Source organism: Plectropomus leopardus, chromosome 12, assembly GCF_026936395.1.
Source record: "Plectropomus leopardus strain MGB_pleo_1.0 chromosome 12, ASM2693639v1, whole genome shotgun sequence".
Taxonomy (NCBI): domain Eukaryota; kingdom Metazoa; phylum Chordata; class Actinopteri; order Perciformes; family Serranidae; genus Plectropomus; species Plectropomus leopardus.
The window spans coordinates 6,307,632-6,334,177 of record NC_142187.1 but is presented as its reverse complement, the minus strand read 5'-3'; the positions used below and the strand labels follow the sequence as shown (position 1 = coordinate 6,334,177).

General features: G+C 39.2%; 1 protein-coding gene across 1 annotated transcript in view; it reads left to right on the top strand.

Moving 5' to 3' along the window:
• pappa2 (pappalysin 2) overlaps positions 1 to 26,546 on the top strand; it is a 101,187-nt gene that overhangs the window by 47,846 nt on the left and 26,795 nt on the right. Inside the window, exons 14-24 of the mRNA XM_042497715.2 lie at positions 4,556 to 4,752; positions 9,265 to 9,378; positions 11,373 to 11,508; positions 11,652 to 11,826; positions 13,197 to 13,262; positions 13,350 to 13,446; positions 14,006 to 14,183; positions 18,408 to 18,621; positions 20,760 to 20,928; positions 22,062 to 22,194; positions 24,343 to 24,464. Coding sequence (XP_042353649.2) covers positions 4,556 to 4,752; positions 9,265 to 9,378; positions 11,373 to 11,508; positions 11,652 to 11,826; positions 13,197 to 13,262; positions 13,350 to 13,446; positions 14,006 to 14,183; positions 18,408 to 18,621; positions 20,760 to 20,928; positions 22,062 to 22,194; positions 24,343 to 24,464 — 1,601 coding nt within the window. The remainder of the gene's footprint in view (positions 1 to 4,555; positions 4,753 to 9,264; positions 9,379 to 11,372; positions 11,509 to 11,651; positions 11,827 to 13,196; positions 13,263 to 13,349; positions 13,447 to 14,005; positions 14,184 to 18,407; positions 18,622 to 20,759; positions 20,929 to 22,061; positions 22,195 to 24,342; positions 24,465 to 26,546) is intronic.

Sequence of the window (26,546 nt, the reverse complement as noted above, 5' to 3'; positions counted from 1 at the left end):
CCCTCACCCCTTTTCTTTCTAATTATCTGTCCTTTCAAATAAAGCTGAAAAGCCTAAAAAATAATCTTTAAAAAAGTATAAATCAAAAACAGAAAGAGAACGAAAGAAAGTAAATAAATAAAATGACCTTAAAAAATGCTAATCCCCCAAAATGTATTTTATATATTTTGTCATATTTTTATCTGTAACTAAATTTTAATTCTAAAATTACTAGAACGTTTTTTTATATATATATATATATATATAAAAAGAAAAAAAGTATATATATATATATATATATATATATATTATATATATAAAGAAAAAAGTTCTAGTAGTTTTAGAATTAAAATTTAGTTACAGATAAAAATATGACAAAATATATAAAATACATTTTGGGGGTTTAGCATTTTTTAAGGTCATTTTATTTATTTACTTTCTTTCGTATATATATATACATATATGTGTGTGTGTGTGTGTGTAAATAAATACATAATACTGTGTTATATTGCGACGTCTCTCCTAACAGCCTCGTATAAATCGCGAGGCAACACGTCCATGTGTCTGTGATTGTCTATGTTTCTCATTGAGAGACTCGGGCTGGATGAGAACAGGCATTAGCCACAATGACACGAGAAATCAGCTCTACTGTTGTGGCGTGTGGTGTTCCTCCATAGGCCTTAAATTCATCCTCTGTATAGAGGAGTGTTCGCCCTGAATGCTCCTCAGACATCAGAAGCTAAGTTGAATGAGAATAGCTTTTATTTTAACCAACTTTATGGTGATTTCATCAGTATTCCATAAAAATGCCAAGATGACCTGACAGCTTGGTTTAGATGATGAAGTGTGTTAGTTTCCTTTTTAGGCCATGTGTTGTTTCCACCAGCAGCTGGATGGTACTGTAGTTAGTCATGTGTGGTGAAAGGGTTTGTGTTACGAGAGCTTGTTACGGGGCTAAAATTTCCATCATCCAGTCAATTTATTTGTCAGGGGGAAACAAGCGGAGACCAATCCCCCCCGTTTCTCTCCCACCAGGACTAGCCATGTCGTGACTGAAGCTATTACATCTCTTGTTTTACAATAAAAGACATCATGACTAGGAAGGAAAACAATTTGGCAAAAACAACTTTTTACAAATTGCAACACTTAAAACCAATTATTCAGTTGTACTTCTTAGTCATGGCCAGAATATTTGTTTGGGTTTTCTTGCCACATTTGCCTGTTAACTCCAGCTACACCAGAATGTCTTGCTCTGCTGTGTTTATAGAATTGATTATAGTTCGGCGGCAACCACACAAACTGCTTTTACAGTCATCGCGTCACAGGCAAGCTATGGACAAGCTGCGTTTGTTAAAGAATTGCCGCTTTCAGATTATTATTTTTTTTTTTTATGGTTTCTTTTTTTTTTAACTGCCTGATTAAATAAAGGTTAAATTGCACAATATGATTACAGCATGCAAACTTTAAATAAAAAACAGATGGCCTTAATAGTTAAGTCAACGATTGTCAAGTTGTCCTCTTTTGTGAGGCTTGATAAATAGACAGACTTGGAATTAAAAAGACTTAATCATTTTCACAGGTGTTTTCAAAGCAGGGGTGTGGTGTCGGCTGAGTTCACTCAGTGTAGCTTTGCCAAATGAACTCAGGGTGACAATATGGCATTGAATTGTTTAGGCCCAATTTGCCTTTTATCAGAAACATGTTTCCGTCGACTAATTGAAGCCAATTGTGCGGCGCTGACTCTCTGACACAGCTCTGTCTGTCTAACTTCTGCAGCTGTCCAGATGTTAATGAGGCCAAACTTCTGAAGTGTATTGATGTTTTCCGCCCTTTTTTATGAATAGCTGCTGCATTACAAGCTGTTGTTCATCTCATACTTCCCACTGTCTCTGATACTCTCCTGCAGCATAGTTTATCAATACGCTTACTCTGTTTCCATGTATTCATTGCTCATGGCTAAGGAGCAACAGTGTTATGGAAAATTTAGCCTATTTTTTTCTCCTGCTATAATTCAAATATCATCAATTACATCCCAAGTAAAGCCAAAGATTCATATGCACTTTTGCTCAGAAAAACAGCAAGACCTGATGGCTAAGGAGCACAGCTCATGTGGTCTTTACTATAATATACATGTATTTTTTAACCTTCTAACAAAATCTTAAAGCATCTTTGAGATTTTTCTATCTCTGAACAGTCAGACTGAGAACATTGTTGCAAGATAGCTTACACTAAATGAAACAATATTAAGCAAAAAAAAAAAAACAGTCTTGCTCCTGAAGGGGGGTGGGAGCACCCTGACACAACTGCTGGCCCCCCATACCCCCTTTCCACCAAAATGAGCACTTCTATGTGGGATTTTAAAGATGGGAAAACCCACTAGAATAGGATAGACTTCCTTTCCCCTTCCTTTGCCAGTAGAGCAGAGCTGTATCCCCAGCTCTGCAGAAGTCCGCAGCTCTGTGTCTTATTACCTAGTGTGTCACATTCACAGACAGGCCGGAAAGCAAGTTAGAAAGCAGTAAAAAGCAGCATGGAGGCCAGTGAAAATGTAATGATGGTTACTTCTTTTATAAATGTCTTACTTGTTCAGTCTTTCTTTCAAACATGGTGCAGATTTATTTGGAGCGATGTTTGAACAATACACGGGCAGACGGTATGTGAAGGTATTGCATTTCACTAGTTAATGGGCTAAAATTGACACGATCACCAGTCACCCGGGTTTTAACTGTCCATTGCTATCAATTGGAGCTGGAGCAGATAAATGCCCGTGACTATTGCAGAGTCATTTGATCCGGCCGGTCATGACTGCCGATTAAAACCTTTCCCAATACATACAACAGCCAAATGTTAGTGGATACTAGTAGTTGTATGTGCCGTAGGTAAGGGGCTTAGTAGAGGCAGACATTACTATCTTAAAGAGCCATTGGCATGCTCATTTATCAACATAGTGACAGTGGCATTTTCTAAAATAAGACAACATAAAGCATCCATTGATACCAACTAAGTTTACATAGCTTGTCAGGGAAAGGGTGTAAGTCATGCTTTTCATTCAGGCAAAATTTTGGCAATGGAACAACTGGTGTGAGATATCGGGATGAAAATGAGTCCCTTAGGTACCCACAAATCTCTAAACTTGAAAAGGGATGCTCCCAGTAAATGCTTTGTGTCTTCCAATCAATGAGGTCCTTTAAATTAAAATTGTATATTTGTCTGTTTAAGGAACCAGTACAACCAGCCTATTGGAAGAACAATGAATCGCCTAAGGTATACACAAAAATAATAAATTAAAAAACACTGGGTTTTGTCGACATAGTTTTCAACTATCCTATATATTTCAACAGCATAATCGAATTCCTATAATTCAGTTATGGCTTTTGGTTTGGGTGTGCCACCCAAAGAAGTGGCGCCATATGGCTACCCCTATCAAAATTTTCTGGAGGCGCCACTGCAAAAAAGTACATGAAAACATAATCATGAAAGTTATTGTCTTCTTCTAAACACAATTTTGATCAAGACAGAACCAAATAAACTTAAAGATGTTTACTGTCAAACAGTAAAAAATGCACTTTTGCATCTCGCTGATCTGTATCCATGACAAATGAGCAACCTCCATTCACTAGTGGAGACCATGAGATGTGGTGGAAATCCTTTGTAACACATAACATATCTTCATATACCATGAAAAGTCTTAAAAGTTGGCAAGTAGTTTTTGTGGGATGGCATTTTAACAATTATGTAATTCAGTGGAAACCATAAAAAATGTAATTCCCAATATTCTCTCTCAAAATGAATTCAGTCATGCGGAAACATCTGCGACGGAGCATATTTGTCCATCAACACCCTCAGAATCAAGTGGTCGACGATAAACATTTTATTCTGAAATGTCCAGTAATGACAAAATGCCATAAAAAAATGTGTTTCATGTTGCATGAGATTAAGTTTTACTACTCTGGCGTTACTTTCCACTTACATGGACAGGCTTTTATGGATTTATTTCCCCATTGCTCACTGTTATTGAACTTTTGAGAGCTGATTAAAGTTGAGTTGTTAAAAAAATAAAACAAAATTCAAAATTTATTAGCAGATACAATAATAGCAAAAGCAATCCTGTCTGTATTTTTATTTTCTACTAGACTTGGAACCGTATTTGATCATTGCTTTGACAGTTCTCTGTAACACATAATGCTGCTGTTGTTACTTAGATACCCATGGCCCATTGAGGTGCTTTTGGGATTGAACTCACAGGCCAAGTCACATATTAGGTTCTCTTTCTGCCTATTAACATTGCAAAACGATTGTGATCTTCAATAATTAATTGAAGTCAAAGTTCATTTTGGTCCATAATTTACAGACTGTTGACAGCGGAGAGAGTCAGGTATGGTTGAGTTGACGCGGCTAACATGAAAAGCGGCCAATGAAAATACGAAATAGACTTGCTCAGATTTGGTTCACTGACAGATAGATTTGGATGGGAGTCTAACAGTGGGGGATGAGTGCACACCCTGCCAGATTAAGAAACCAGGTTTTATATCTTTTCATAAATCCTCCTGTCTCATTCTCCTCTCCATCTCCCAAGGCGAACCCAGCCAGTGTTATGTTTTTGACGGTGACGGTGTGTGCGAGGAGTTTGAGCGGGGCTCTAGTGTTCAGGACTGTGGTTACTTCACACCTTTGGGCTACACAGACCAGTGGGCATCCACCGCCACCGCTTCTCACCAGGACCTCAACCGCTGTCCCGCCCATGCTGTCACTGGGGAGCCATCACTTACCAAGGTATGAAGTAAAAACCACGGGGCACATAAATGACTTCCAGATGACAATTAACTCTCTGTGGAGACCATTGTGGAAATCCTAAACTCTAGGGCAAAAATGTTAACAGCTGGCTGCATCTCAAACAACTAAAGAATGTATCAATCTCTGTATTATTTTTCTACTGGATAGTACAATAGGTATATAATTGCCCCAATTGCTTGGACTCAGGTATTGTTGCTTGCACCTGTCTTGTAAACTGCTCTTACAACAACCTTGTATGCCAAAACACGCTTCCTTGGGTTCTCAGCAATACACCTGGCATGACATAATGCTTTTTCTTCAACTCCAAAGACGTAGCAGGATCTAGTACAAATTCTTATGTATTTTTTTTACTATATTTAAAAAAAAAACCTAATCAATCTACCTTGTACCTTGTACATTATTGCATCCCCTAGCAATGCTTGAGTTTATGCATAATTTATATAGACTGTAAAAATAAAAGATATTGCAACTGTAACTTCACATGTTGCTTTGCAGACTCCCGTTTTGAAGCCTCAAGTTCGGCATTTTGGCTGTTGCCATCTTGTTTTTTTGGAGCTAGAGGTGGCCATATTTGGGTGAGAGGGTGGTGCTATCAAAGTGGCCTGACCTTAATTATACGTAACATTAAGCCTTAGAAAAATGTAATCAGGTGAATTATATAGAAATTCATCCCCTGTAAAAATTAGCTATCAGAACCAAAACTGTTTTTTTGTACCAGGCTGTAAAAGTAAAGTTGGGCATTTTGTCTTCTGAGTCCATAGGGATTTACTCTGTTTTGGAGCCAGACTCAAATATCCATTCAAAGAACAGCATTCATTGGCACTTCCATTTTGCGCTCATTTTTCAACCCCTGAGGCTGTGGCTATATAATTTGCTAACAGCTAACTCTTTGGAACCAGGCTGGTTGGGGGCATAAAAGTATTCATTCTGAACATCATTGATGCTTACATTGTTTGAATTTGCTACAGTGTAACATATTCAGGCTCATAGGTCTCACTTTCTTGTCTGTTGTTGAATGAACTGTAGAGCAATGGATGGATGTATAAAGAAGTGGATACCAAATTTGAGATGGGGCCCAGTTCTTTCCTATGAAAGTTGCTTGAAGCCAAAAAGAAGTTCCACTTCCTGAGTATAAAATTATCTGGATCTCCCACATGGTGGGAACCATAGAGCAAGTGCACGTGAGACTTCCAACAACCGAGCTGCTAATATACAGTTAAGCTCTCCGCTAACTTGAATGGGGATAAAATGATACAGTCCAACAGCTCTTCTAGACTTTCCAAATTGGACCAAATGGATCAAATCCCTAGGGTGAAACGAGTCATTTCGTGAGGTTTGTAGACATCTCTTTCACACTGGGGTATATTCAATGGATCCTTTGGAATTATATGACATACTCAGAATTTGTAATTCTGCGGTTTGGCCACTATGTCAAATTGGCTTCAAAGCACAGCACTGTTCCTGAGGGCTCGTTTCTTGAATTTATTGTAGCAAGCAATGGAGAGCGGTGTGGTGGTTTTCAGCGGTGAACAGTTTATTGGGGTTGCCTCTAAATACACTACACAGTAGGTACATAACACACTGCTAACTAATATGTCCTATAGATCTCAAGAGCTTACACTCAACACTGCACTTCCTTCAGTTCTCAGCAATACACCTGCCAATTTTGAAGTCGATGGATGAATGGTTGTTACTTAGATTGCACCTTATTTTCTACTAACGGCAAACTACTAGACTTCAAGAGAAAGATGGTTTTGCTGCAGAGCTTTGCAAGCCCTGATGCAGAGCTATTCTACTACCGTAAATCACAACAGATTACTTCCAGAAATATTGAAAACCAAACACACCAGAAAAAGGAGAGACATTTTTGGATTATTCATGTGAGTTTCAGGACTTGTAATGGATTGTGGATACAGTAAATTCTGTTAAAATCAATACAACCCATGTGCAGTTCAAGAGGGAGTATAATTCCTGCCTCACTTACTGATTGGAGTTCTGGAAGCTGTATTGCAACAGTCTGCTCTGAAAATCAATATTCCAACCACTGGTTATACAAACAACAGTTATACACAAGACTCAGTAGTTCTGCTCAAGCAGATATTTCCCAAAGTATAAAGACAAGTATCAAAATTTCAGTTTCTTTCTTTTTCTCTTTATTGATTGCTCTCGTTGCCTCTGTCAGTCCATATTTGCTTCGCTTACATCATTCTAATTTTCTGAACAATCAAAATATTCATGAGTCCAGAGTTTTTCTATGAGGGAAGAGCCTTGTTTTTACATACTCGAGACAAGCAAATTTGAAGAAAAGTGGTTTAGCAAGGTGATTCTTCAGGTCACAGTAATTTACACGACAGAATCAAATGGCAAGCCTGTGATGAGTCAGTGCATCATTGGTTACTGTAAAAGTATCTCTGTTTTGAGAGATGGAAGCTGAGCAGCGACTGGTAAGGATGAGCCTAAAGAGGAAGCACTTTGAACATAACTTTGGAGGACACCTTGGCAGAGCTTTGTATGAAAGCACAGCTCCCTTTTTTCTTTTACAACTTTATTAAAAAAAACCAAAAAAACCCCATCATTTTCCAGCTCCCATAAAATGTCTGCAATTACACGATACCCCACATAGCTTCCAAATTACGTCACAGTTTTAGAAACATGCTCTCATCACCCTCGCTCCTCTAGACAGTAGGTCAGATGCAGAGTAACTTCTGCTCAGCTGGGTGAAGAACATGATTTAAGCCACTTTTATCATGGGAGGATTGGTGGTTACAGACTAACTGGTTCCAGTGTCTCAGAACTGGCAAACCTCCCAGGATTTTTCGTGCTACAGTGTCCATACAAAGAAAGGTGCAATAAACAAAACAAATCAAAGTGTCATGTTTAAAGGCAGCATGACCTGTCAAATGTTTAACTACTATAGAATTTGGGTTCTTCTCAAAGCTCAAAATAAGGCCATTAATTTTATGATATTAGCGCAAAACCTGTAATTCGGATTAAATGAACCTTCTGTTGTGGAGGGTTCATGATGTGGAATATGTGATGAAGCCACAAATTAGACTGTGTGCCAGTACAACCAGTGGGATACAGTTCTAATGCAAAGTACTTGTCACAATTAAAGGTCAGCTAAAGTCAGGTTACCTTTTGGACAAGATCATTTAAGATTATGGTTAATGTTATGGATTAGAAACAAGATTACTGACAATTATATATCATAAAATCAGAATAGCAGCCCGTTCTTAGTCCGAAGTCGTCAAATATTGCCGCTTCGACAGTGCTTTGGCGTATAATCCCCATGCTAAGAGCCACCTTTTGCGTCCGCATGATATGCCCCTGGATGGCTTCAGTTGAAAACATGGACACCAACAGAACCGGTCGTAGTGTTATTATTCATTGCCTTATAGAAGCCTGATATGCGGACGGGTGGCATCTTTTGAGAACACAGCCATATGAAACCTGTCGCTTCTGTATGATACCCCACAGAACGGCATCATCTTGAAATGCTGCCAGTTATTATAAGGGGCACGAAGACAGCCAAGAGGGGCGGTGGATGGGTCCAACAAACCCCAGATTTTTCAGTGTTCGCTTCCTGCCTGAATGAGGGTTTTTTTCCTACACCTTAACATGTGCCTCTTTTACCCAATCCTTACCACCCATGCACTGTAAAAATCAGAAAAGATGATTTTACTTAAAAACACAAAGGAAACCAATTACTTATTACTCAAAAAATGTCAGTAAATATAACTATTGCTTCATATCTCTGTCGAGTTTAAATAAATCAGTCTTTTAAAGTTTTAGCAACTTCAGTGAACCAAGTTTACTTTGCTTTATATCTGTATTCCGATGGTTGAAAACTAGCCAGTCATATTTGTATATTCTTAAACAAACACTCGCAGATCTCCTAACTTCATCATTGGCAAAATCCTATTTGTCATGATCAAGTTAAATCAGACTAACTTGGTTTACTGAAGTTGCTAACACTTAGAAGGAACAAGGTAATTTTTCAAAGTTGTAATTTTAAGTTGCAACAACTTCCCAAAACTCACAGTACACAGTAACACAGTAAATTCAGCTTAATTTTGAGTAAATGTAACAATTGGATATAAAGTAAAGAAATTAAAATTGATAGTTATATTAACTTTCCCTTTTCAAGGCAATCGGTTTCCAAGATTATTTTAAAAAAGATCAACTTTTCAGATATTACAGTGTGCCCTTGTTGCCTAATCCTGACCATCTGTGCCAGTATTTACATTTGCTGATGTCACGGTGTCGGTTGCCATGAGCTGTTGTTGCCGAAACATAAGGCATATTCTATAGGGTGTATTCCAACCATGTGCTTTTGTTGACATTACATTAGCAGCATCCTGGAGCATAAATATCAGATGCAGACGGACACCTAGTAACGTAGGTGCAACAGTCCACTGCAAAGCGGCAACATGTGACAATTTGGGATGAGAACATGTTGAGCATTGTGTGTTTGCTTTGTTCTGTGTGAAGCTCTGCAGGTATCAGCACCTGGAGGTGAGTGAGAAAGTGCCCACAGGCACCTGGTCCCCATGCACAGCCCAGTCCGACACAAATAATGACCTGGAACATTCATTTTGGCTCAAGGTACGTGTGTGTTTGTGTATATGTATGTGTGTGTGTGTGTGTGTGTGTGTTCGCGAAAATACTGTATCTGTTTTCGCCTCCACTGAATGACTGTGGGTGGCTACTCTGTCTTCAACAGCTTCCAGCACTTTCCAATACTTTTTATAAATGGGGTTGAAGGACCTCTTCCACAGTCTGCTGGCTTTAAACGTCCACACACGCACACATTCCTAATGTTCCAACAACTGCATTATTCATACGATTCATTTTTTACATTAATAACTCGTTTTCCAGGACAACTTTGAATTATGAGTACTAATTATCTGTAGATGATTACAGTATCATGACTAAGCCTCTACTTATTCTCTATTTGCACTTGTGCTATTTTTTACCCAGCGCGCACTAATCATCAAAATCCTTCAATAATGACTGAGTTAACTCATCATGGAAGTGTTAACTCATCATTCATAATTAGTGCTTAAAATGCTCACAAGTTATTCAAATACTGGCATCTGAAGGAATAATAGTAATTTTGTAATCATAAATAGATCATAATGAATAAATAATGTATAATTATAATTTACTTTGGCTCCGGAAAATGCAAAGCAACAAAAAAAAAGTTAATTATCTGATGTTTTTAATCATTTAAAAGTGACTCTCAAACATTAAATATCATTAACTAATAGTTTATTTGTGATTAGAAAATGACATTTAGATTTGATGACTTTTGCATTTGTAGTCAAAGCCAGTGTCGGCAGAAAATTACAAAAGCAATCAGGCATGATTCGCATGCCTAATTGCCTTGCTTATCTTCGCAGCACCATTATTCTCCAGCCAACACAGATGTCTATGTGTCCGTGTGTTTGTGTACTGCACTGTATTTGGACCTGGCTTTCCATTCCAGGCCTGTGTCTGGTTCTCATATTTAGACGTTTTGCATTATTTACTCTTTCCACAGCCACAGTTCCCACAATCAGCTCTGCAGGTCCAGACTAAGCGTAGGCAAGCTGTTGATTTGAGTGATAACTTCAAAACCTTGTCCGTCGCACTCTGGATTATAGGGTCCTTAACAGTCATGCCTCTTTCCTCCCTTGCACACATTCATTCATTTTCTTTCTCCTCATCATTTCCACTTCGTTGTTGAATGACTCATCTTTCCATCCCCTGCTTCCTTTATGGATGCCCTCTTTATCAGACACACGTCTGTTACCTCTCTGGAAGGCCGCCTTCACCCTAAAGACTCTTTCACCCTCTGAAAAGCCTTCATGATAACACCCATTTCTGCCAGCTCTCCCCGAAACACCTCTTTTCCCTTGAAGTGTTCTTTCTATCTCTGAAAGGTCTCCTTCGCTCTAAATATCCAGTCTCCACTCTATCTCAAAAGTGTTCCCATCATATCCATCTCTGCCAGCTCTCTAAAAAGGCCTCAGTCTCATTTAACAGTTCTGCTTCTTCATTTGGAAACCCTTCCACATTTTCCAAAAGTGATACTCCAAAATCCATCTTTTGAGTATAAAACACTCACAGTCTGTAGGCCTGACAGGTGGCTGTGAAAAGTAGAACTTCCATCACAGGAAACAAAGGCCAGGGTGAACTTGGAATCTCAGCAGTCACATTAGATTTAAGTCACAACTACCGCATCGGCTCTCCAGCATAATGCAGGAGCACATGCATTGGTTAAGACGTGCTACAGCATCCACATCCACCTCCAAATTCTTGTCATTGCTAACACCTGTGTACAACTGCACACAGACGTGTGGCTGCCATGACACAATGCATTAATAGGCGCTTTTCACCTGCCACCAGGAGCTTCACACAATCCTCCAAAGCTCCAGCACACACTGTGCAGGTCACTGTCCAACCAGGAGTAGTCCTTGTCACTAGTACAGTTACAAGGACAAACATGAAGAGCCCTTAGTTGTAGAGCCCTACCCAACTCAGAATTCGGATATCTTTTGAAAGCCTTAGGTCGACATTTTTCTTTCTTTGTGTCTTTGAAATGATTATTGATCCAGGTGGGATTTGCCCATCCTGGAGTGGCAGCCTCTGTGATGGTGTACCTGGCTTCAGATGGGTCGTGGTCTGAGGAGCAGTGTCGGAGGACAGCCACCATCCTCCTGTCTGATACTACTGGCAAGAACCACTCACTAGGTGCTTTTTACTAGTATTGATTTATACGTATTGTGCAGTTTTTAAAGTAAGATAATGCCATATGTAAAGGCAATAAAGTACAGTATAAACAAACAGTAAGGTTAGAAGCTAAAGGACTACTTGAAACTTTTCCATCTGCCCAGGCACACATGACCTCTCATGCCATCGGAATCCGCTGGTGGTGAATGTGACCCACGACCTCTCTCGACCCTTCTTCATCACCGCCTCTGTTATTCTCCTCTTCTCCTCCCCCTATGTGGCAGTGGGAGGCGTGGCCCTGAGGACCTCCTGCCACTTCAGCACCTTCGCCCTGACCGGGTGCGCATCAGAGGGTGGGCTTTCCCACAACTACCTACTTAACACACACACGCATGCCTTCACACACACTGCAGTAAGTGTTTCATACAGTTCCTTTAAAGGGGCTATATGAACACATCTCATAATATTGAATACAAATAGATATTTAATGTTCTCATTTAAGCCATAAAAAACTTAGCATCTAAGTTCAAACATGAAGCAATGTCTAAATTAAAGATGATTAAAGGAATATGTCCATGCATCTGGGAGTTTGACACATCAGTTATAAAAACACAACTGTGTTAGTATAGCTTATAAAATATCATTATTGAATATAATAAAATAATATGATATTATTATTTCAATATTCATTCATTCATTAATATTATTATATTATTGACCAGACTTATGATGGACAGTTTAAAAAGAATGGAATGCGAAGCAGCACAATCACAGATATCGCCATTTCTATTCCATACATTCTTCTTCCTCAACAAAACCTGCTGCCTACATTTCCCACAATGCAACTCAACCATTCAATGAGAGCTCTAGCTAGTGTTGTGCTTATTGAGCTGCTAGGCTCATGCAGAGATGAGGAGCTAGTTACAGAGAACCTCAGTTCATTCTGGCTGAGGTTTGATACGTTGACTGACAACATGCAGAGCCCTCACACCAAGCGCAAAATATCTTGTCACGTTTTCTCGTGCACCTTCGCGCAGTGGACACTACACTAGACAATAATTTATTTGCTGACGCCCGCCATGATAAAAAATCTTCCACCACATATGGTATCAATATTTTCTGAGCTGGAGCCTTCACTAGGATTGGTAGTAGAATATATACCATTCGGTTATTCATTGCACCTCACTCTTGGAGCGCAGAACGTACTCTGGGCACAAATGGAGCAGCAGAATGACCGTCGCAGTGAAACTTAATCGTTAATTGCGCTGGATCTTAAAAAGTTTTGCAAACTTACCTCCTCCACTCATCCATTGATCTAATCTGATCAGCTTTGACTGGATCGACAAATGGATTGGCCACACCACCACTCAAATGTAACGAAGTGATGCTGAGAATTTAGAGTTTAGCTAACCCTGCATTCACACACCCGAAAAAACATCTGAATTTAGAGAGGGGACACAGAATGATAAAAAAGGGGACACACACATAGGATAAAAAAAAGGTTGCTACAGCATGCTGAACTGTAACCATAACAGATAAATTCCTCAATTGACAGCCTCCCAAACCCTTGGAGTATTCCTTTAATCTTACTTAATTTGCTTTCCCAAACACAACACTCAGTTTAGGCCTCCTAGTTGCTTCCCCTGTTTCTCCCAGCCTCTCATCTCTCGCCTTCTCCCTCTCCCTTTCACCCTCCGTCCCTGAAATAGCTGTTTGCGGCAGCCGTGTCAGATGGACAGCTGCAGTCCTCCTCAGTTAGAGCACGCACATGTCAGGTAAACCCACTGGAATGAAACACTGAACAATCAGAGAGCTGAAGCACCAAACAAAAGAACTATCCATATATCAGTGTGTCTCTGTAGGTGTACAGGAGGAGGGGAGTCCTCTCACTGCTCCGTTCAGTGTCACCGTGGGTTCAGTGTCTCCGTCCTCAACAGCAGGGGAACCCCACCATACCAGGTACACTATGTTGCACTGTTGAAACATCATACAATGTATACTATGCAAGAAAGTGATGGGTGGGTGTTGAGTAACAAGGCGACATCGACAGACACTTTTACTCTTTACTGCTCACAAATTCTAGAGTGGTACTGCAATCATTTGCTCCACTACTTGTAACATTTTGGTTTATTTTACTCACTGAACATTTGTGGTCGTATCCACTTTTGCTTCCAAAAAAGTGGGGTAACTCAATTACACCTCCTATGAGTGACGAGGGAAAGCAAACAGATTCTATGTTCTCAGTTTCACAGATGACACGGCATGTTAAAGAGGACGTCCAAGAAATTGTCTCCAAAATTCAGACAGAATTTAAGGAATCATATCGGTAAAGGTATAAAGTGTAAAAGATGTGTAAAAGGGATCAAATCAACAAATTCACTTCTAAAGATTACAAAGGGTCATTTAGATTAGTTGTACTTTTTTTGGTTATTTTGTGGTTATATTTTTAACTACAATGAGGATTTGATTGGCACTGTCTGTTTGTTTTTTTTCTCTCTCTCTCTTTCTTTATTTCCAGAGAGAAATGCACCTGCAGTGTTTCCATGGTTCGTGGGATCGCGTAGTAAGCTGTCAGCCTGTAGACTGCGGCCTGCCCGATCAGTCTCATGTCTACCACGCCATATTCAGCTGCCCTTGGGGAACCACCTTTGGCAAGCAATGCTCCTTCACCTGTGGAGCACCAGCTATACTACAAGGTAAGCAGTGAGTTTGTCTTTTCTGTTCCATTCTAGTTCTAGTCTTGCCTTGTCTATTAGTAGCATATTCTCTGGCTATTTTCTCATATGAACTTTGGACTAGTCACTTAATCGCCGGGGCGAGCTAGGGGGAGATTCAAGGGTCATCACAGTGTTTCTGCAGCAACGCATTTCGGCACTGGGATGGCTTTGCCGGTTGTAATCACAGAATGAGCACGGCGCCACTAGCTACTAACAGTTAGCTCCCACCAGACCCGGCTGGTGTGCAGCGCAGAGGGCCAGGAACCAGTGGAGACTCGAGGTTGAAAGGTGGGCATGCTCCGACATGTTACTGTAGCTGTCCGACAGTCTGACAGCAAAGCCAACAGAAAATTAAGTAAAAGTCAAGACATGCACATTGCAAAACATTCAAATTTCACCACCTCTAAATGGATAGTGCTTTGAAATGAGGTAGAAAAGCTCACTGAGGCGATGGAGCACCGGACTAAAAGGAAAGGCCTCTTGTATTATATGCTTTTTTACTCTTAAAAATTAACTACTTAAATAGCCAACAATCAGAGGCAGAATAAGGTAGGCCATTCCTTCACCATCGCAGGATTTGCATTTGGTTTTCCTTCTCCGCATGTTACTCACAACAGGAGATTGTTGTGTCAGAAGCATTCTCACCTACTGTAAATCTGCTTGTCTGGTTTAACTGAGGGGTGGTGTGGGGGTAGCCCTTCAGCCCTTAAAGACAAAAGTTCCTAAATCTCGTTATCATTCCAGTTCAACATGGACTTTATACTCAGGAGCTGGCAGCATGAAGTCTGTTTAATGCCCAATCCAACTTTCTCAGAAACTTACTTTAGTTCTCACATACAGCTCCTGCAGGTAATGTCTAGATCATTTCAAGTTTGCATTGCTTTGGTTGGATATCAATGAATTATGCACTTTCAGAATTTTTCAAAAAAATTGCCTTAATGCCTCAAGATTATGATACCGCTATTACTTTTTTGCTGCTGCTCTCAGTGAGGTCAAGTGAAATTCAATAAGTCTCAATCAAACTGATAAAAAAGCCATTAAGAATTAAAAGAGCCTGATTTGACAAACACACTTCTTGAATTTCTCATAATTACTCACATTACTGAATGATAGAGGTCAACAATGTGGCTGCAATTATTCAATAAAACAGAGTTTAATGAATGGTTACGAGCCACCTTCTGACACTTAAAGCTCAGGTTAGTGAAGTCAAACCACAGCAAGATGCTTCCACTACTTACAGTCCATAAAATGAAATGGACATTAAACCTTGATTTTACCCAATTACAGTTTAAAATTGGAGGCCTGTTTATTTTAACAGTGCGCATCCTGTTAGAGTTAAAGACAGTGTTTAAAACAAATTAGTTTGAAAAACAGCTTAGACAAGGAAAGCTAATCCACAGAGCTGCAATAAAATCACAGTGGAAATGCCATTTACAAAAATCACAACCATGTCTTCTCTCAGTGAGCTTCACTCCTCACAGTGCTTCTGTTTGCTTTATGGCCTTTAAAAGTGCGGATTGCTGCTGAAATCCAGGGCAAACACCGATAAAAACATAACCATGGCGTATTCCTGTTACCTTAACACACACAGCCCTCTACTCAGATGTCAACAATGTTTATAAAAACAGGACTTGCACCATAATTAGTCAGAACAAATTTAACCCGTGGCAGCCGTAATTGGGAGCACCACCACACATGCAGATATTCATAGTTAAGCACTAAAGCAAAAAAGCATCACCACTTCTTTGCAAGTTATGCAACACAGCATGCTTCTTGAAGTGATTAGATGGAACAAGCGTGATGTCCACACACTTGTTTGTGGTCGGAAAGCCACAGTGAACGCTCAAATGTCGTGGTAGAGTCAGCAGTAAGACCCACGTATTCATGATCTAAATACAGATTGCACAGAAATAATTCTATTTGTGGCTTTTGGTTTAGTGAAATATGTTCGAAGGCCATCATGTGTCACTCAGCAGTGAGAACACGCTACAGTTCACAGGGATACACGGTAGTACAGCTGCAATGGATTTTGATCATCACAGTGCAGCACAATGTTTAAATAGCTTATAAAAATGTGATGCCATGTTAAAGATTCATTACATTTTATAGACCCATTAAAAATTGGGAAAGGTTTAGGGTGTTATGATTCTCCACACATACCAACACTCATATGCTTCATGTGAGGCCATACATTGAAAATATTAGCTTTGGGCAACGTTGAAGATATAGTCTTCCTCTTCCCATAACTGTATAGAGCCATGAAACCAAAGCAGAATGTTTAGTGGGACCAAAATGAATCCATGCTGTAGACCTCCGTGTGCTTTTCTCATGTACCTCTTTGTGTTTGAGTGGTATAGTACAGAACATACAGCCCTTATAAATGGATGTTTTAGTAAGGCTAAAAGGCTATCCAGACTTTAAATGAAAGAATCATGGACTCATTCTCTTTCATGAGCAATGAAATGAACCCTCGCTCACCTCAACACACTCACGGGTTTTGGTGGTACCGCAACACTTAGTCTGGTACGACCCATGGACTGTATATAAAGATGGATGATGCGCTGCCACTTATCTCTGCTACACTTAAGTGAAACTAAAATATTGCAGATACGGCAGTTGCCATCTTAAGCTGGTGATGTCATTCAGAGACAGAGACTGTGCAGTAGTGACATCTGTGGAGGAGGAGTTCCTGCCAAAACCCCTGTCGACCAATTGTAAGCAAAGGCTAGCTTTGTAAATCAGGCCCCCCGGAAGTGCCCTGGGCCTTAAAACCAATTTTTGTAGCAACCAAACAGTGGAATTACAACTTCTAGATCTGTCACATGATGCCATTGAGCCCAGAAAGACTTTTTCTCATAGACTTACATTGGGAAAGAGATGTCTGTAAATATGTGGATACATTTTTTTTGAGCATCACAACCACAAAATAACTCATCTCACTATCAGAATTTGATCCATTTGGTCCGGTAACAATTGAAAAGTCCAGAAGAGTCGCAAGATTAAATAATTTTATCTTCATTCAATTTAGCAGAGTGCCAAACTTGAAGTAGCCGTCTGGGCTGGTGGAAATCTCCAGTGCACGTGCTCTATGGGCTCAATGATATGTAAGCAGCACTGATCATCCATGTATTTTGTTATTGTATTATAATTATTAATTTTTTTTTTTTTATGTTTTAAATAATTTTGTAAGGGTGTTTTGCCTTTTATGTAATAGGTCAAAGGACTAGGGGTCAAAAGTCAAGTTGTTCCACATAATGCTCCACCTAGAGGCTGGGGGAACTTCCATTGTGTTGCCTAGATATGCAGCATTTTTCTATTACATTTGTTTTTGGGGTTTGTGTTTTTGTCTTTGCTTTGTTTACATATTTGCAGCATTATTGCTGTCATATTTTGACTATTAGTTTATTTTGACTTTCTATGGCCTCTGTACATAAGGTTATAAAGTCAGTTAGGTGACTTTATTACTCTTTTCTACTCAGTGTAGTTACACTATACTTTGTTTTTTAAGGAAAAAGAAGTTAAACCACCAAGAGACATGCTTGTTGTTTCCCCTTTGTGGTTCAATTGCTCGCTCACACTCAGGCCCAGTCACTGTTTAGCAAATGTTATGTAGTCTCAGGAATAGTCATGTTCAATCACGCACTCTGATTCAAGAGCTGGCTAAATTTTGTAGAGGTGAAGTCAGATCTGTCCAAAAGTGAAATCTCACTCGAAATAACTCTATTTCTCTTCTTGCATTCACATGGTTGTTATGACGATGATGGTGCATGTAGATGCAGCAGACAGTAGCTCCTCAAATCCTTGCTACTTTTTTGTTTTATTTTTCTTCAATGGAAAAAGTTGTGTGAGTTTTTGGACTCAATGTAGCAGACTACGAGAGGATCTCCACCAATCAAAGGCATATGCTGAGCGGCCAGTCAGACCACATGGGAGAAACAAACCGAAATCGCCGGACAAAGAGAGGTGGAAAGAAGATTCTATGAAGATCCTGCTGCCATATCAGTGAAAACAGCATTACGAAGCAACATCACTAACGATAAATATAATGCAAAACAAATTCAGTGCATTAATATGGATTTATGCAGGTTCAAAATAATGGGGAAATAGAAAAATAGAATATTGTTCACAAAGTGTATTTTTCTTCCTCTGTCCAGCTGTACTCTAAAATCCTGTTGAATTGAAACATCCCTCTCTGCTCCTCAGGTGACAGTGACAGGTTGGTGTGTTTGGAGGACGGCCTGTGGTCTTTCCCAGAGGCCTACTGCAAGATCGAGTGTCCAGAGGTTCCAAACATACCCGATGCCAAGCTGCTAACAGCGGACTGTCTGGCTTCGGGGCACGATGTTGGCTCTGTCTGCCGTTACAAATGCAACCCAGGCTTCTATGTAATGGGGAGCCTCAAAAAGAAGACACCAAGGTGAGTGTTTTGGGATTTTTGGCAGCTCAGTGGACAGAGAGTAGTGCTACAGCTGACTGGGTTTGGATGGTCATCTATACTAGCATCACTTATATGAGATAATGTATGTATTTATAGCAGCATATGACACTTTGAATCATCTTTGAATCATCTGTATAATCTTATCTTTTATCTTGTTCCAGTAAGCTCTCTCTTCTGATTGACACCTTAAATTATCATTGAGATTTATTCTTTCAGGTATTTTATTTCTTTTTATGTACAAAGACATAAAAAGCCCAGCAAGAACAATGGATCAGATATTATGGGTTGTGCAATGCCTTTAAATATCAGTAAATCTGTGTAGACAGCAGACCAAAGTAAATGCAGTGTTTTATCACATATGCCTCCCTGCGTAATGGAGGAAATTCCTTCTTTTCCTTTATTTTACAAGATTCCCATTACGCACTGTTTGATAAAATTGAGATTTTATTTATCAGTTTTGACGTAGGTATTTTAAGCAAACAGTATGAGTACCCAAACCTCAAGGGCAAAGTCTAAATTTCAAAAGGTAGAAATTTAAAGAGGCGTTTTTCACTCCATCATCAACGAAACGGCATTCTGTTTCGGAGCAAGCTCACATCAGGGTCCAATAAAACACGTACCGCAGCTAACAGGGCCTCGTCATTACTTAGCCAATTGTAATCACTGGGTAACTGCTCATTACTGAACACAGTTCACATGCTGTTAATGAGGGTTTTCCAATAGGAGACGCAGCCTCTAGGGTAAGTTTACATCCTGCTTCAGATGGAGTCAGCTATCTTTCGTCACACATTTCATCAGTGTAGTCGTATACGGTAACGCTACATTTTCCCTGCTGTTTTGAATTGTAGTAAAAAAAATACAGTGTATCAAATAGGCTGACTTTTACTATCAAACCAGGGCGGTAATAAATATACATTTTATAGTTCTGTATACATTAAGTTTCCACCAAATACGGTAAAAAGGTATCTGATGTAAAAATCCATTTGCAGCTGTGCATCTTTATGAGTTACGCTTTCTCAAACATATATGTGTAAACATTTTAATAACCCCCGATGCTTTATTGGTCCAACATGTGAGAGTGAACAGCAGTAGTTATTAAAGAGCTTTAAACAGGACTTTCAGCCTTACCTTTTACACATGCACCCACATAAATTTATATCGTAACACATACTGTTGCATTTACACTCTACTGCATCACACCGGAGATGTGATTTTTTTTTTTTTTCTGCACTCTGTGTTTGTTATTGAAACAATAAAAATAAAATGGGACAGTGGAGAAGGTGAGTGGGGCTATGGAGTGCATGTGGTTCTACAGTGAGTTTGTTTATAATAAATCTCAACACAAGTGTTTCTTTAATAAATGTGTCCACTCAATACAATAAGGATGATCACCGCATGCTTGGGGGCCTCTTTTGCAAAATGACAGGGGCCGGTTGCAGAAGCCACATACGTGTTTCTACGATTTGAGGACATTTCTAGGACCTAAGGAGAATTTTAAGATGTTAGGATGTTCCGAGGATTTGAGGACATATCTTGGAATTTAGGATGTTTCTGGGATCTTAGGGACTTTCTAGGATTTTAGGACATTTTTCAGATTGTAGGACATTTTTCGGATTTTAGAACATTTCTTGGATTCTAGGACCTTTATAGGATTAGGACATTTCTAGGATTTAAGGACGCTTTAGGGATTTTATTACATTTCCAGGATTTTAGGATGTTTCTAGGATTTTTGTTATATTTCTCATTTTTTAGCACCAGAATTTCAGCATGTTAACAGGATTTTGACGCATTTCTAGGGCCTTAAAATGTTTCTAGAACTTTTGTTCCATGGACAAATCAATGGTGGCCCTTAGAAACATTTTGCGTGGCCTGAATGTGCCATGAAATGCATGCATTATATCTTAATCATGAATGAATCAATGAACTAGCAATGACGAACTCAAAACTCCAATAAAACCCCAAAAAATGTGACAATAATGTCTGGCCTCAAAACAGTTTTTTGCTGCTTGCAACTAAGAACTATTTTGAACTCTTTGAATGTAATTTAAACATTAAAAAATGTTTTGCTCAGAATTGAGATTACATAGAGATACTGTAATTTACTCTCTTGTCTCTAGAAAGTATTTCAAGTTGGAGTGCCAGGAGGGTGGGCATTGGGAAGAAACTAACTGTGAGCCGATATCCTGCCCAGCCCTGCCTGATGTGTTCCAGGGCATGTACACCTGCACCAACGGCCTGTACTACGACACCGTCTGCACCCTGCAGTGCCCAGATGCTACAGAAAATGTAAGACTTCAACAGCTGTCCATCTATTCCTCAGGTCAAAGAGAAACCACATCCTCATACCTAACAACAGATGGAGTAGTTTTGCAGTGTCCCCTAAAATTACATATACATTATATAATTACATATTACAGTTATTGGGGCTGATAGTTGGCATTTTGCCGATTATCTGTATCAGCGTTTTATATTGATAAAATTGATTAATCAAAAAGTCCAAAGAAATTGTCAGCATGGAAGGAACTTTTATTTTGTAAAACCTCAAATTCTAAATATTGACAGAAAAATTTTCATTTTTATTGTTATTGCATATCGGTTCCAATATATCAGTCTCATTAACTACTAATAATCGGTACCAGCCCTCATTACCAACATCTTTATCAACACAGTCATGTGCCCATCAAGTCTATTTTCAGTTGAACAGGGTGAGTCCCCTATGCTGGATGTGATTAAACTTGGTCATCAATATATTTCAAGACCAACAATCTTGAACATAAAACAGACTGCAGCACAGAAGTGCTCTAAATCTGCATTTTTAAAGTCAAAGAGTTGGACATGATCCCTTGCAGTCGTTCCTGTCAAGACAACGGACACCACATTAAGTGCATGCCCAGCAGCTGTGGCTTTAGCTGCACTCATGCAGCACTGACACCTTGTCATGTTCATGTTGCTGCATTATGGTAGTGTTTTTTTGCTCCGGACTTCGAGAGGAATCACTTTTTCGAAAAATCCAGTGGCATAAATTAAGCATTGGCTGCGTGTATTTGTATTTAAAAAATGCACACTTCAACCAAGTTTCCCCAGGCACGGTCAAAGCAGTTGTACAACATAATATATTTCCTCCAGAGAATGATGCTTTAAATTTCTGGGCGCCATCACTTTATTGAAACCACATTTAGTATGTGTGTTAAAAAGATTATGGGATAAAAGCATTTAAAGCGTTTTTCATTAAAAAAGGATGTCATTTCAATTCAGAGCAAGAAAAAATAATAATAGACTACCAAGTTATGATTGGAACTAAACTGACTAAATGAATGTTTTCCCAAAATGTTTCTGTTGAGCTGTCTGTGGCAAAAGTGTAGGCCTCATATACTTCATTGATGACCACAATGAATTTTGGTATCTGCGTTTGCTTCCAGAGGGAGATTCGCTGCACTAAGGAGGGTGACTGGACTTCAGAGTTCACTATGTGCTCCAAGCTCCAAGGATCGTGCTCCCCTCCTCCTGATCTCAACTCTGTGGAGTACAGCTGTGACCAGGGGATGGATGTCGGTGAGTGTAACCTTCCTTCAGGGATGAGGGTGTAATCCATCAAAAATAAACAGTCCTGATTATATTCTCTTCCCCCTGTCAAACAAAATAAAGCCATACACAGTAGCCTGCCTGGGCTTTGGCTTGTCTGGTTACACACTACTCGACTGAGCACACAAAGCAATCATTGGCAACGGAGCATCTTTTTGTCAACACTAATGCTTTTTCTCTTCTCACACTTATTCCTTCTTTTCTATTGATATTCTTTGGTTTATATTTGAGTCACTGACCAGCTCACACATGATCAAATACTTAAGTACAGTGTTCAAGTTTTAGTAGAAAGTAGTCATGTATTATTTATACAGCCATTAAAAAGCTTCTTGTCACAGCTTCTCCAAGAGTGATGATGGTAAACAAACGTGTTCGATTGCACTTATAGCTCTATTTCATCTGTTACACATATCCCATGACTGGTTATTGTGTGTATTTTGATGAAAATCTGAAACAGAGGCAAAGGAATAAAAAAACTAAACTATTTCTTTTGGTAAAATAACAACTATGGAGGAAATGGACACAGTCACACATGAGCGAAATTAACACTGGCTGTTCACGTTCATTTAATGCAAACAACTGGGCAATAAAACATTTGCTTCTGGTGTCAAAGCAATTTCGCATCGTCATACTTTCCTGAAATTTCAGCAGGGAATGCAATATATGACAATATAAGTGTGAGACGCTAAACCCGTTACTAGTAATCCAATTAGTAAGACTGTTCCAACAATCACCAGCTCTGGCTTGGTCCAAATAAATCCTTAATGACCCCATGCAGCATTTGCAGAGATTCATGCGCACTGAAGGGCAAATTCACAAAGAATTGATTGTAACTGCTAATAACACTATGAATTGTGTACAGCTTGCAACTGCTATCTGAACTGTCTTAGGCTCCCATACAGAAAAGATATAATGACACTGCAGTGGTACATAAAATTCTACAGCTGACTGCATTTTCCGTCTAACTGCAATTAACCATATGGCAAAGTGTAAATGAAGAACCACAGGCAAAACTATGACAGAAAGAAAAAGAAAAGTGAAATTTTCAGACGGTAAGCAACTAGTCCCGACCAATGTGATACAGAGGCAGTCCTCAAGACTTCAGGCATGGAATTTAAACATGATAGAAAAAAAACAAAAACATATTTGGGGTTAAATATCCTAGTCTGTCAATACGCTTCTCTAACCACCAACTCTCTCAGGAAATAAATACATTCACTGTAACTGCATGTGGCCAGTATATCTGATCTTTGTGAGTAGAACTGTTTTAGCAGTGAGGCTCGTTTGCATAGAAAGGGGCCAATTTTGTGTAAAATGTATGCATATTACCAAATTTAAATACATGCAAATAACACAGGAGCAACGAGACGCTATGTGCTTGGCAGCAAAGTTAGGGGTATACTTCATGCTTTGTGGGTGCTTTAATAATTACAGTTTCATACACTTGGTTGTGCAGGTTTAGCAGCCACTAAAGCCGCACAATCCTTTTGTGAATTCACCCACGAGTGCTTTGCACTATGTAAATACCGAATGAGACATTTTTAGAAATCTCATTGTACGGACCCAATGCAAATATAAATAAATGATATACTCTACTTACTTAATATAGTATCACATGAAGTTTGGAAGAGTTTTTGACATTGAGTGCCCAGTATAAAATTAAATCACTGCAATGCATGCTTGTTTGCTGAACAGCTAAAGTAACTTGGCAGCGTCAAACTGAAACGTAAATTATGATATTACACACTGGCAAGCTGACAATACATGCGTTATAGAGAGTTTGTTAAACTATGGTTGAATTACATTGACTTTATGGTAGATTGTTATAAAATGCCAGAAGGAGACTCCTGAGGACTCCAACACACACACACACACACACACACACACACACACACACACACACACGCACGTAAACAAACAGTAGCAGCCGTCTCATAGTGACGGTTGCCAAAAGTCCAGACCACAGATGACAGATGACGGTGTGGTCTGAAGTTATGTGGTCTGTTTTTTTTCCTCAATATTTGAACATGAATAAATTCATCAGATGCTAATGAGAGTTAGAGGTAAGTGTGATTTGATTTGTGTGTATTTTTTTTTTTTTCTTCCTTTTCCTCGCAGGTGCTGTTTGCTACCCAACATGCATTGTTGCTCTGGACATGGATTTGCGTGACCCGGTGGTTCTGCCCAATGACACCACGGTTGAATCTTTAAAGCACTGGATGCTACCCACCAAAGTCAAGGTGAGACGTCTGAAGAGGCGAGTCAAGTTCGGTTTCTCCAGTGATTTCCTTTGAGTTCACTTAAGGTTTCTACATTTGCCAGTAATCATATACTAAACAACTTAATTTTTCTATAATCTGTGTATAAAAACTGTAATGTAACCCAAAGGTATTTTTTAAACTTTTGAGTTATCTTTTATTTAATAAGCTAAATTTAAGCAAAACTAAACACTTCTAACATCCTCATCCCAAAAATTGCAAAAGCAGTCAGCCAAGAGGAATGTTTTCTATTACAGTTACACAAATAACACTGCCCCACAAACACAAATATGTGCAGGAGACATACTGTAGCAGCAGATTTTCTAGTCTCTTCCTTTGTACACTGATCATTTCTGCTCACTGGTTGCTAACACATCAGAGAGTTGCTCCTTTTACAACTGCAGCTAGGACACTGTCAGTCTGTAAAACCTATGTAACAAGCCTCACCCTGCTTTAAAAGTTTACCTGGCTGTTGCCTATCTATTGTACACTATTGTACATTCAACTACTATCTCCTCAACAGCCAGTTTTCTTTTGGTATGAAAGGGTAACTTGAGGAAATTGGTATTGCGCTTCCATAAAGTTGGAACAATTGAAAGAGAAGAGTTTTAAAAAGTAAATGGTGAAATCTGAAGCTAGAGCTTTATCCTCAAACTCAAGCATTAAAAACATGAGAGCTTATCATAATGCAATGCTGAAGTGTTTTTTATTAGACACTCCCTGCATGGGAAATCAGTCTCGCTCAGTTCCACGCTTTCTGTTAAAAATTTGTACTGAGCGAGCCCAATCTGAGATAACTCATTTAATGCCATCTAAGTAGTTCTCTCACACTTGACAAACATCTTATACAAGGATTTTCACAGGCTGAACAGTTCTCCCCGTGACTAATAAATGGACTTTTACATATAATCAGTGGAGTGCCCTGTTAAATTTCAACCTGCAGAACAGTGGATGACTTTTAGGGACATCCTGATCTGGTCTTAAACTTCGGACTCAGTGCCAATCAAAGCATTTTGTGACTTATCGGGATTGGAAATATTTAGCTTATAGAGCAACCTGAGCCTTTATTAATGTCAGCTGTCGCACAGGTGTTTTCACTTTCATACACAACAACATGGAGCGCAACCTTTGTCAACTCTCTATCACTCAGCTGTCTGTCTCCCCTCTGTTAAGCTCCTGTGTGTGTAAGAACAATGGCTGAGCTCTGTCTGCTGCAAAACACCCCAGAACATAAACACAAGAGGCAGTATCGGACAGTATATTTATCTTATTTACCAAAGTTATGAGCACTCGTTTTATTGAATCTCAGTGTTGCCTTTTGCCTTCAACTATAGTGCACAGTGTTTCTCCGCCCTGCTCAAAGGAGAGACAGACAGGGCTGGAGAGCTCAAACAACCACACTCACCACTGCAAGTATGCAAGCTCCACGAGCAAAAAGCCAACATGGCTCATGTATTAATAACGCATAATCTGCCCAAAAGATGTAAGGACAACAAAAATAAACACTCAAGGGAACCCAGTTCATTCAAGTAAGTCAGACAAAAACTGCACTGAAACAACAAACACTGGAGAATACTCTCTTAAAGGGACAGCTACAAGGCCAAACAGATTTCAGGGAGAGTTTGTAATTTAAACTGTAAAATAAATGCAAAAATAAATATTAATAATAAAATTGCTAATGTATTGCATAGCTATTTATTCGTGTTGTCAAGCATAGGCTATACATTAGATGGATTTTAAGTAACTTTAAAGAAGCCTACTTTAAGTGTGCACTGTGCAGCTGTATTATCTAGGAAAACTGTCGGAAAAAGTGTCAAATAGTGACTTGGTATCGGTAGATACTTAATATTAAATGACTCAGATCAGGATTGGGATCCTTTTAAATGTTATCATCCCATAATCTTATAAATGCAATTTCAGAGGATTTTTCAAGCACAAAGAAAGTAACATCAGATCCTTTAAAAAAAAATCCTTTTCTCATGACCATTTTGCTGATATTTTTTTATCATAAAAATGACAATATCAACCTATGGCTGCTTGAGTGCAGTTTTGCAAAGCAGTCTA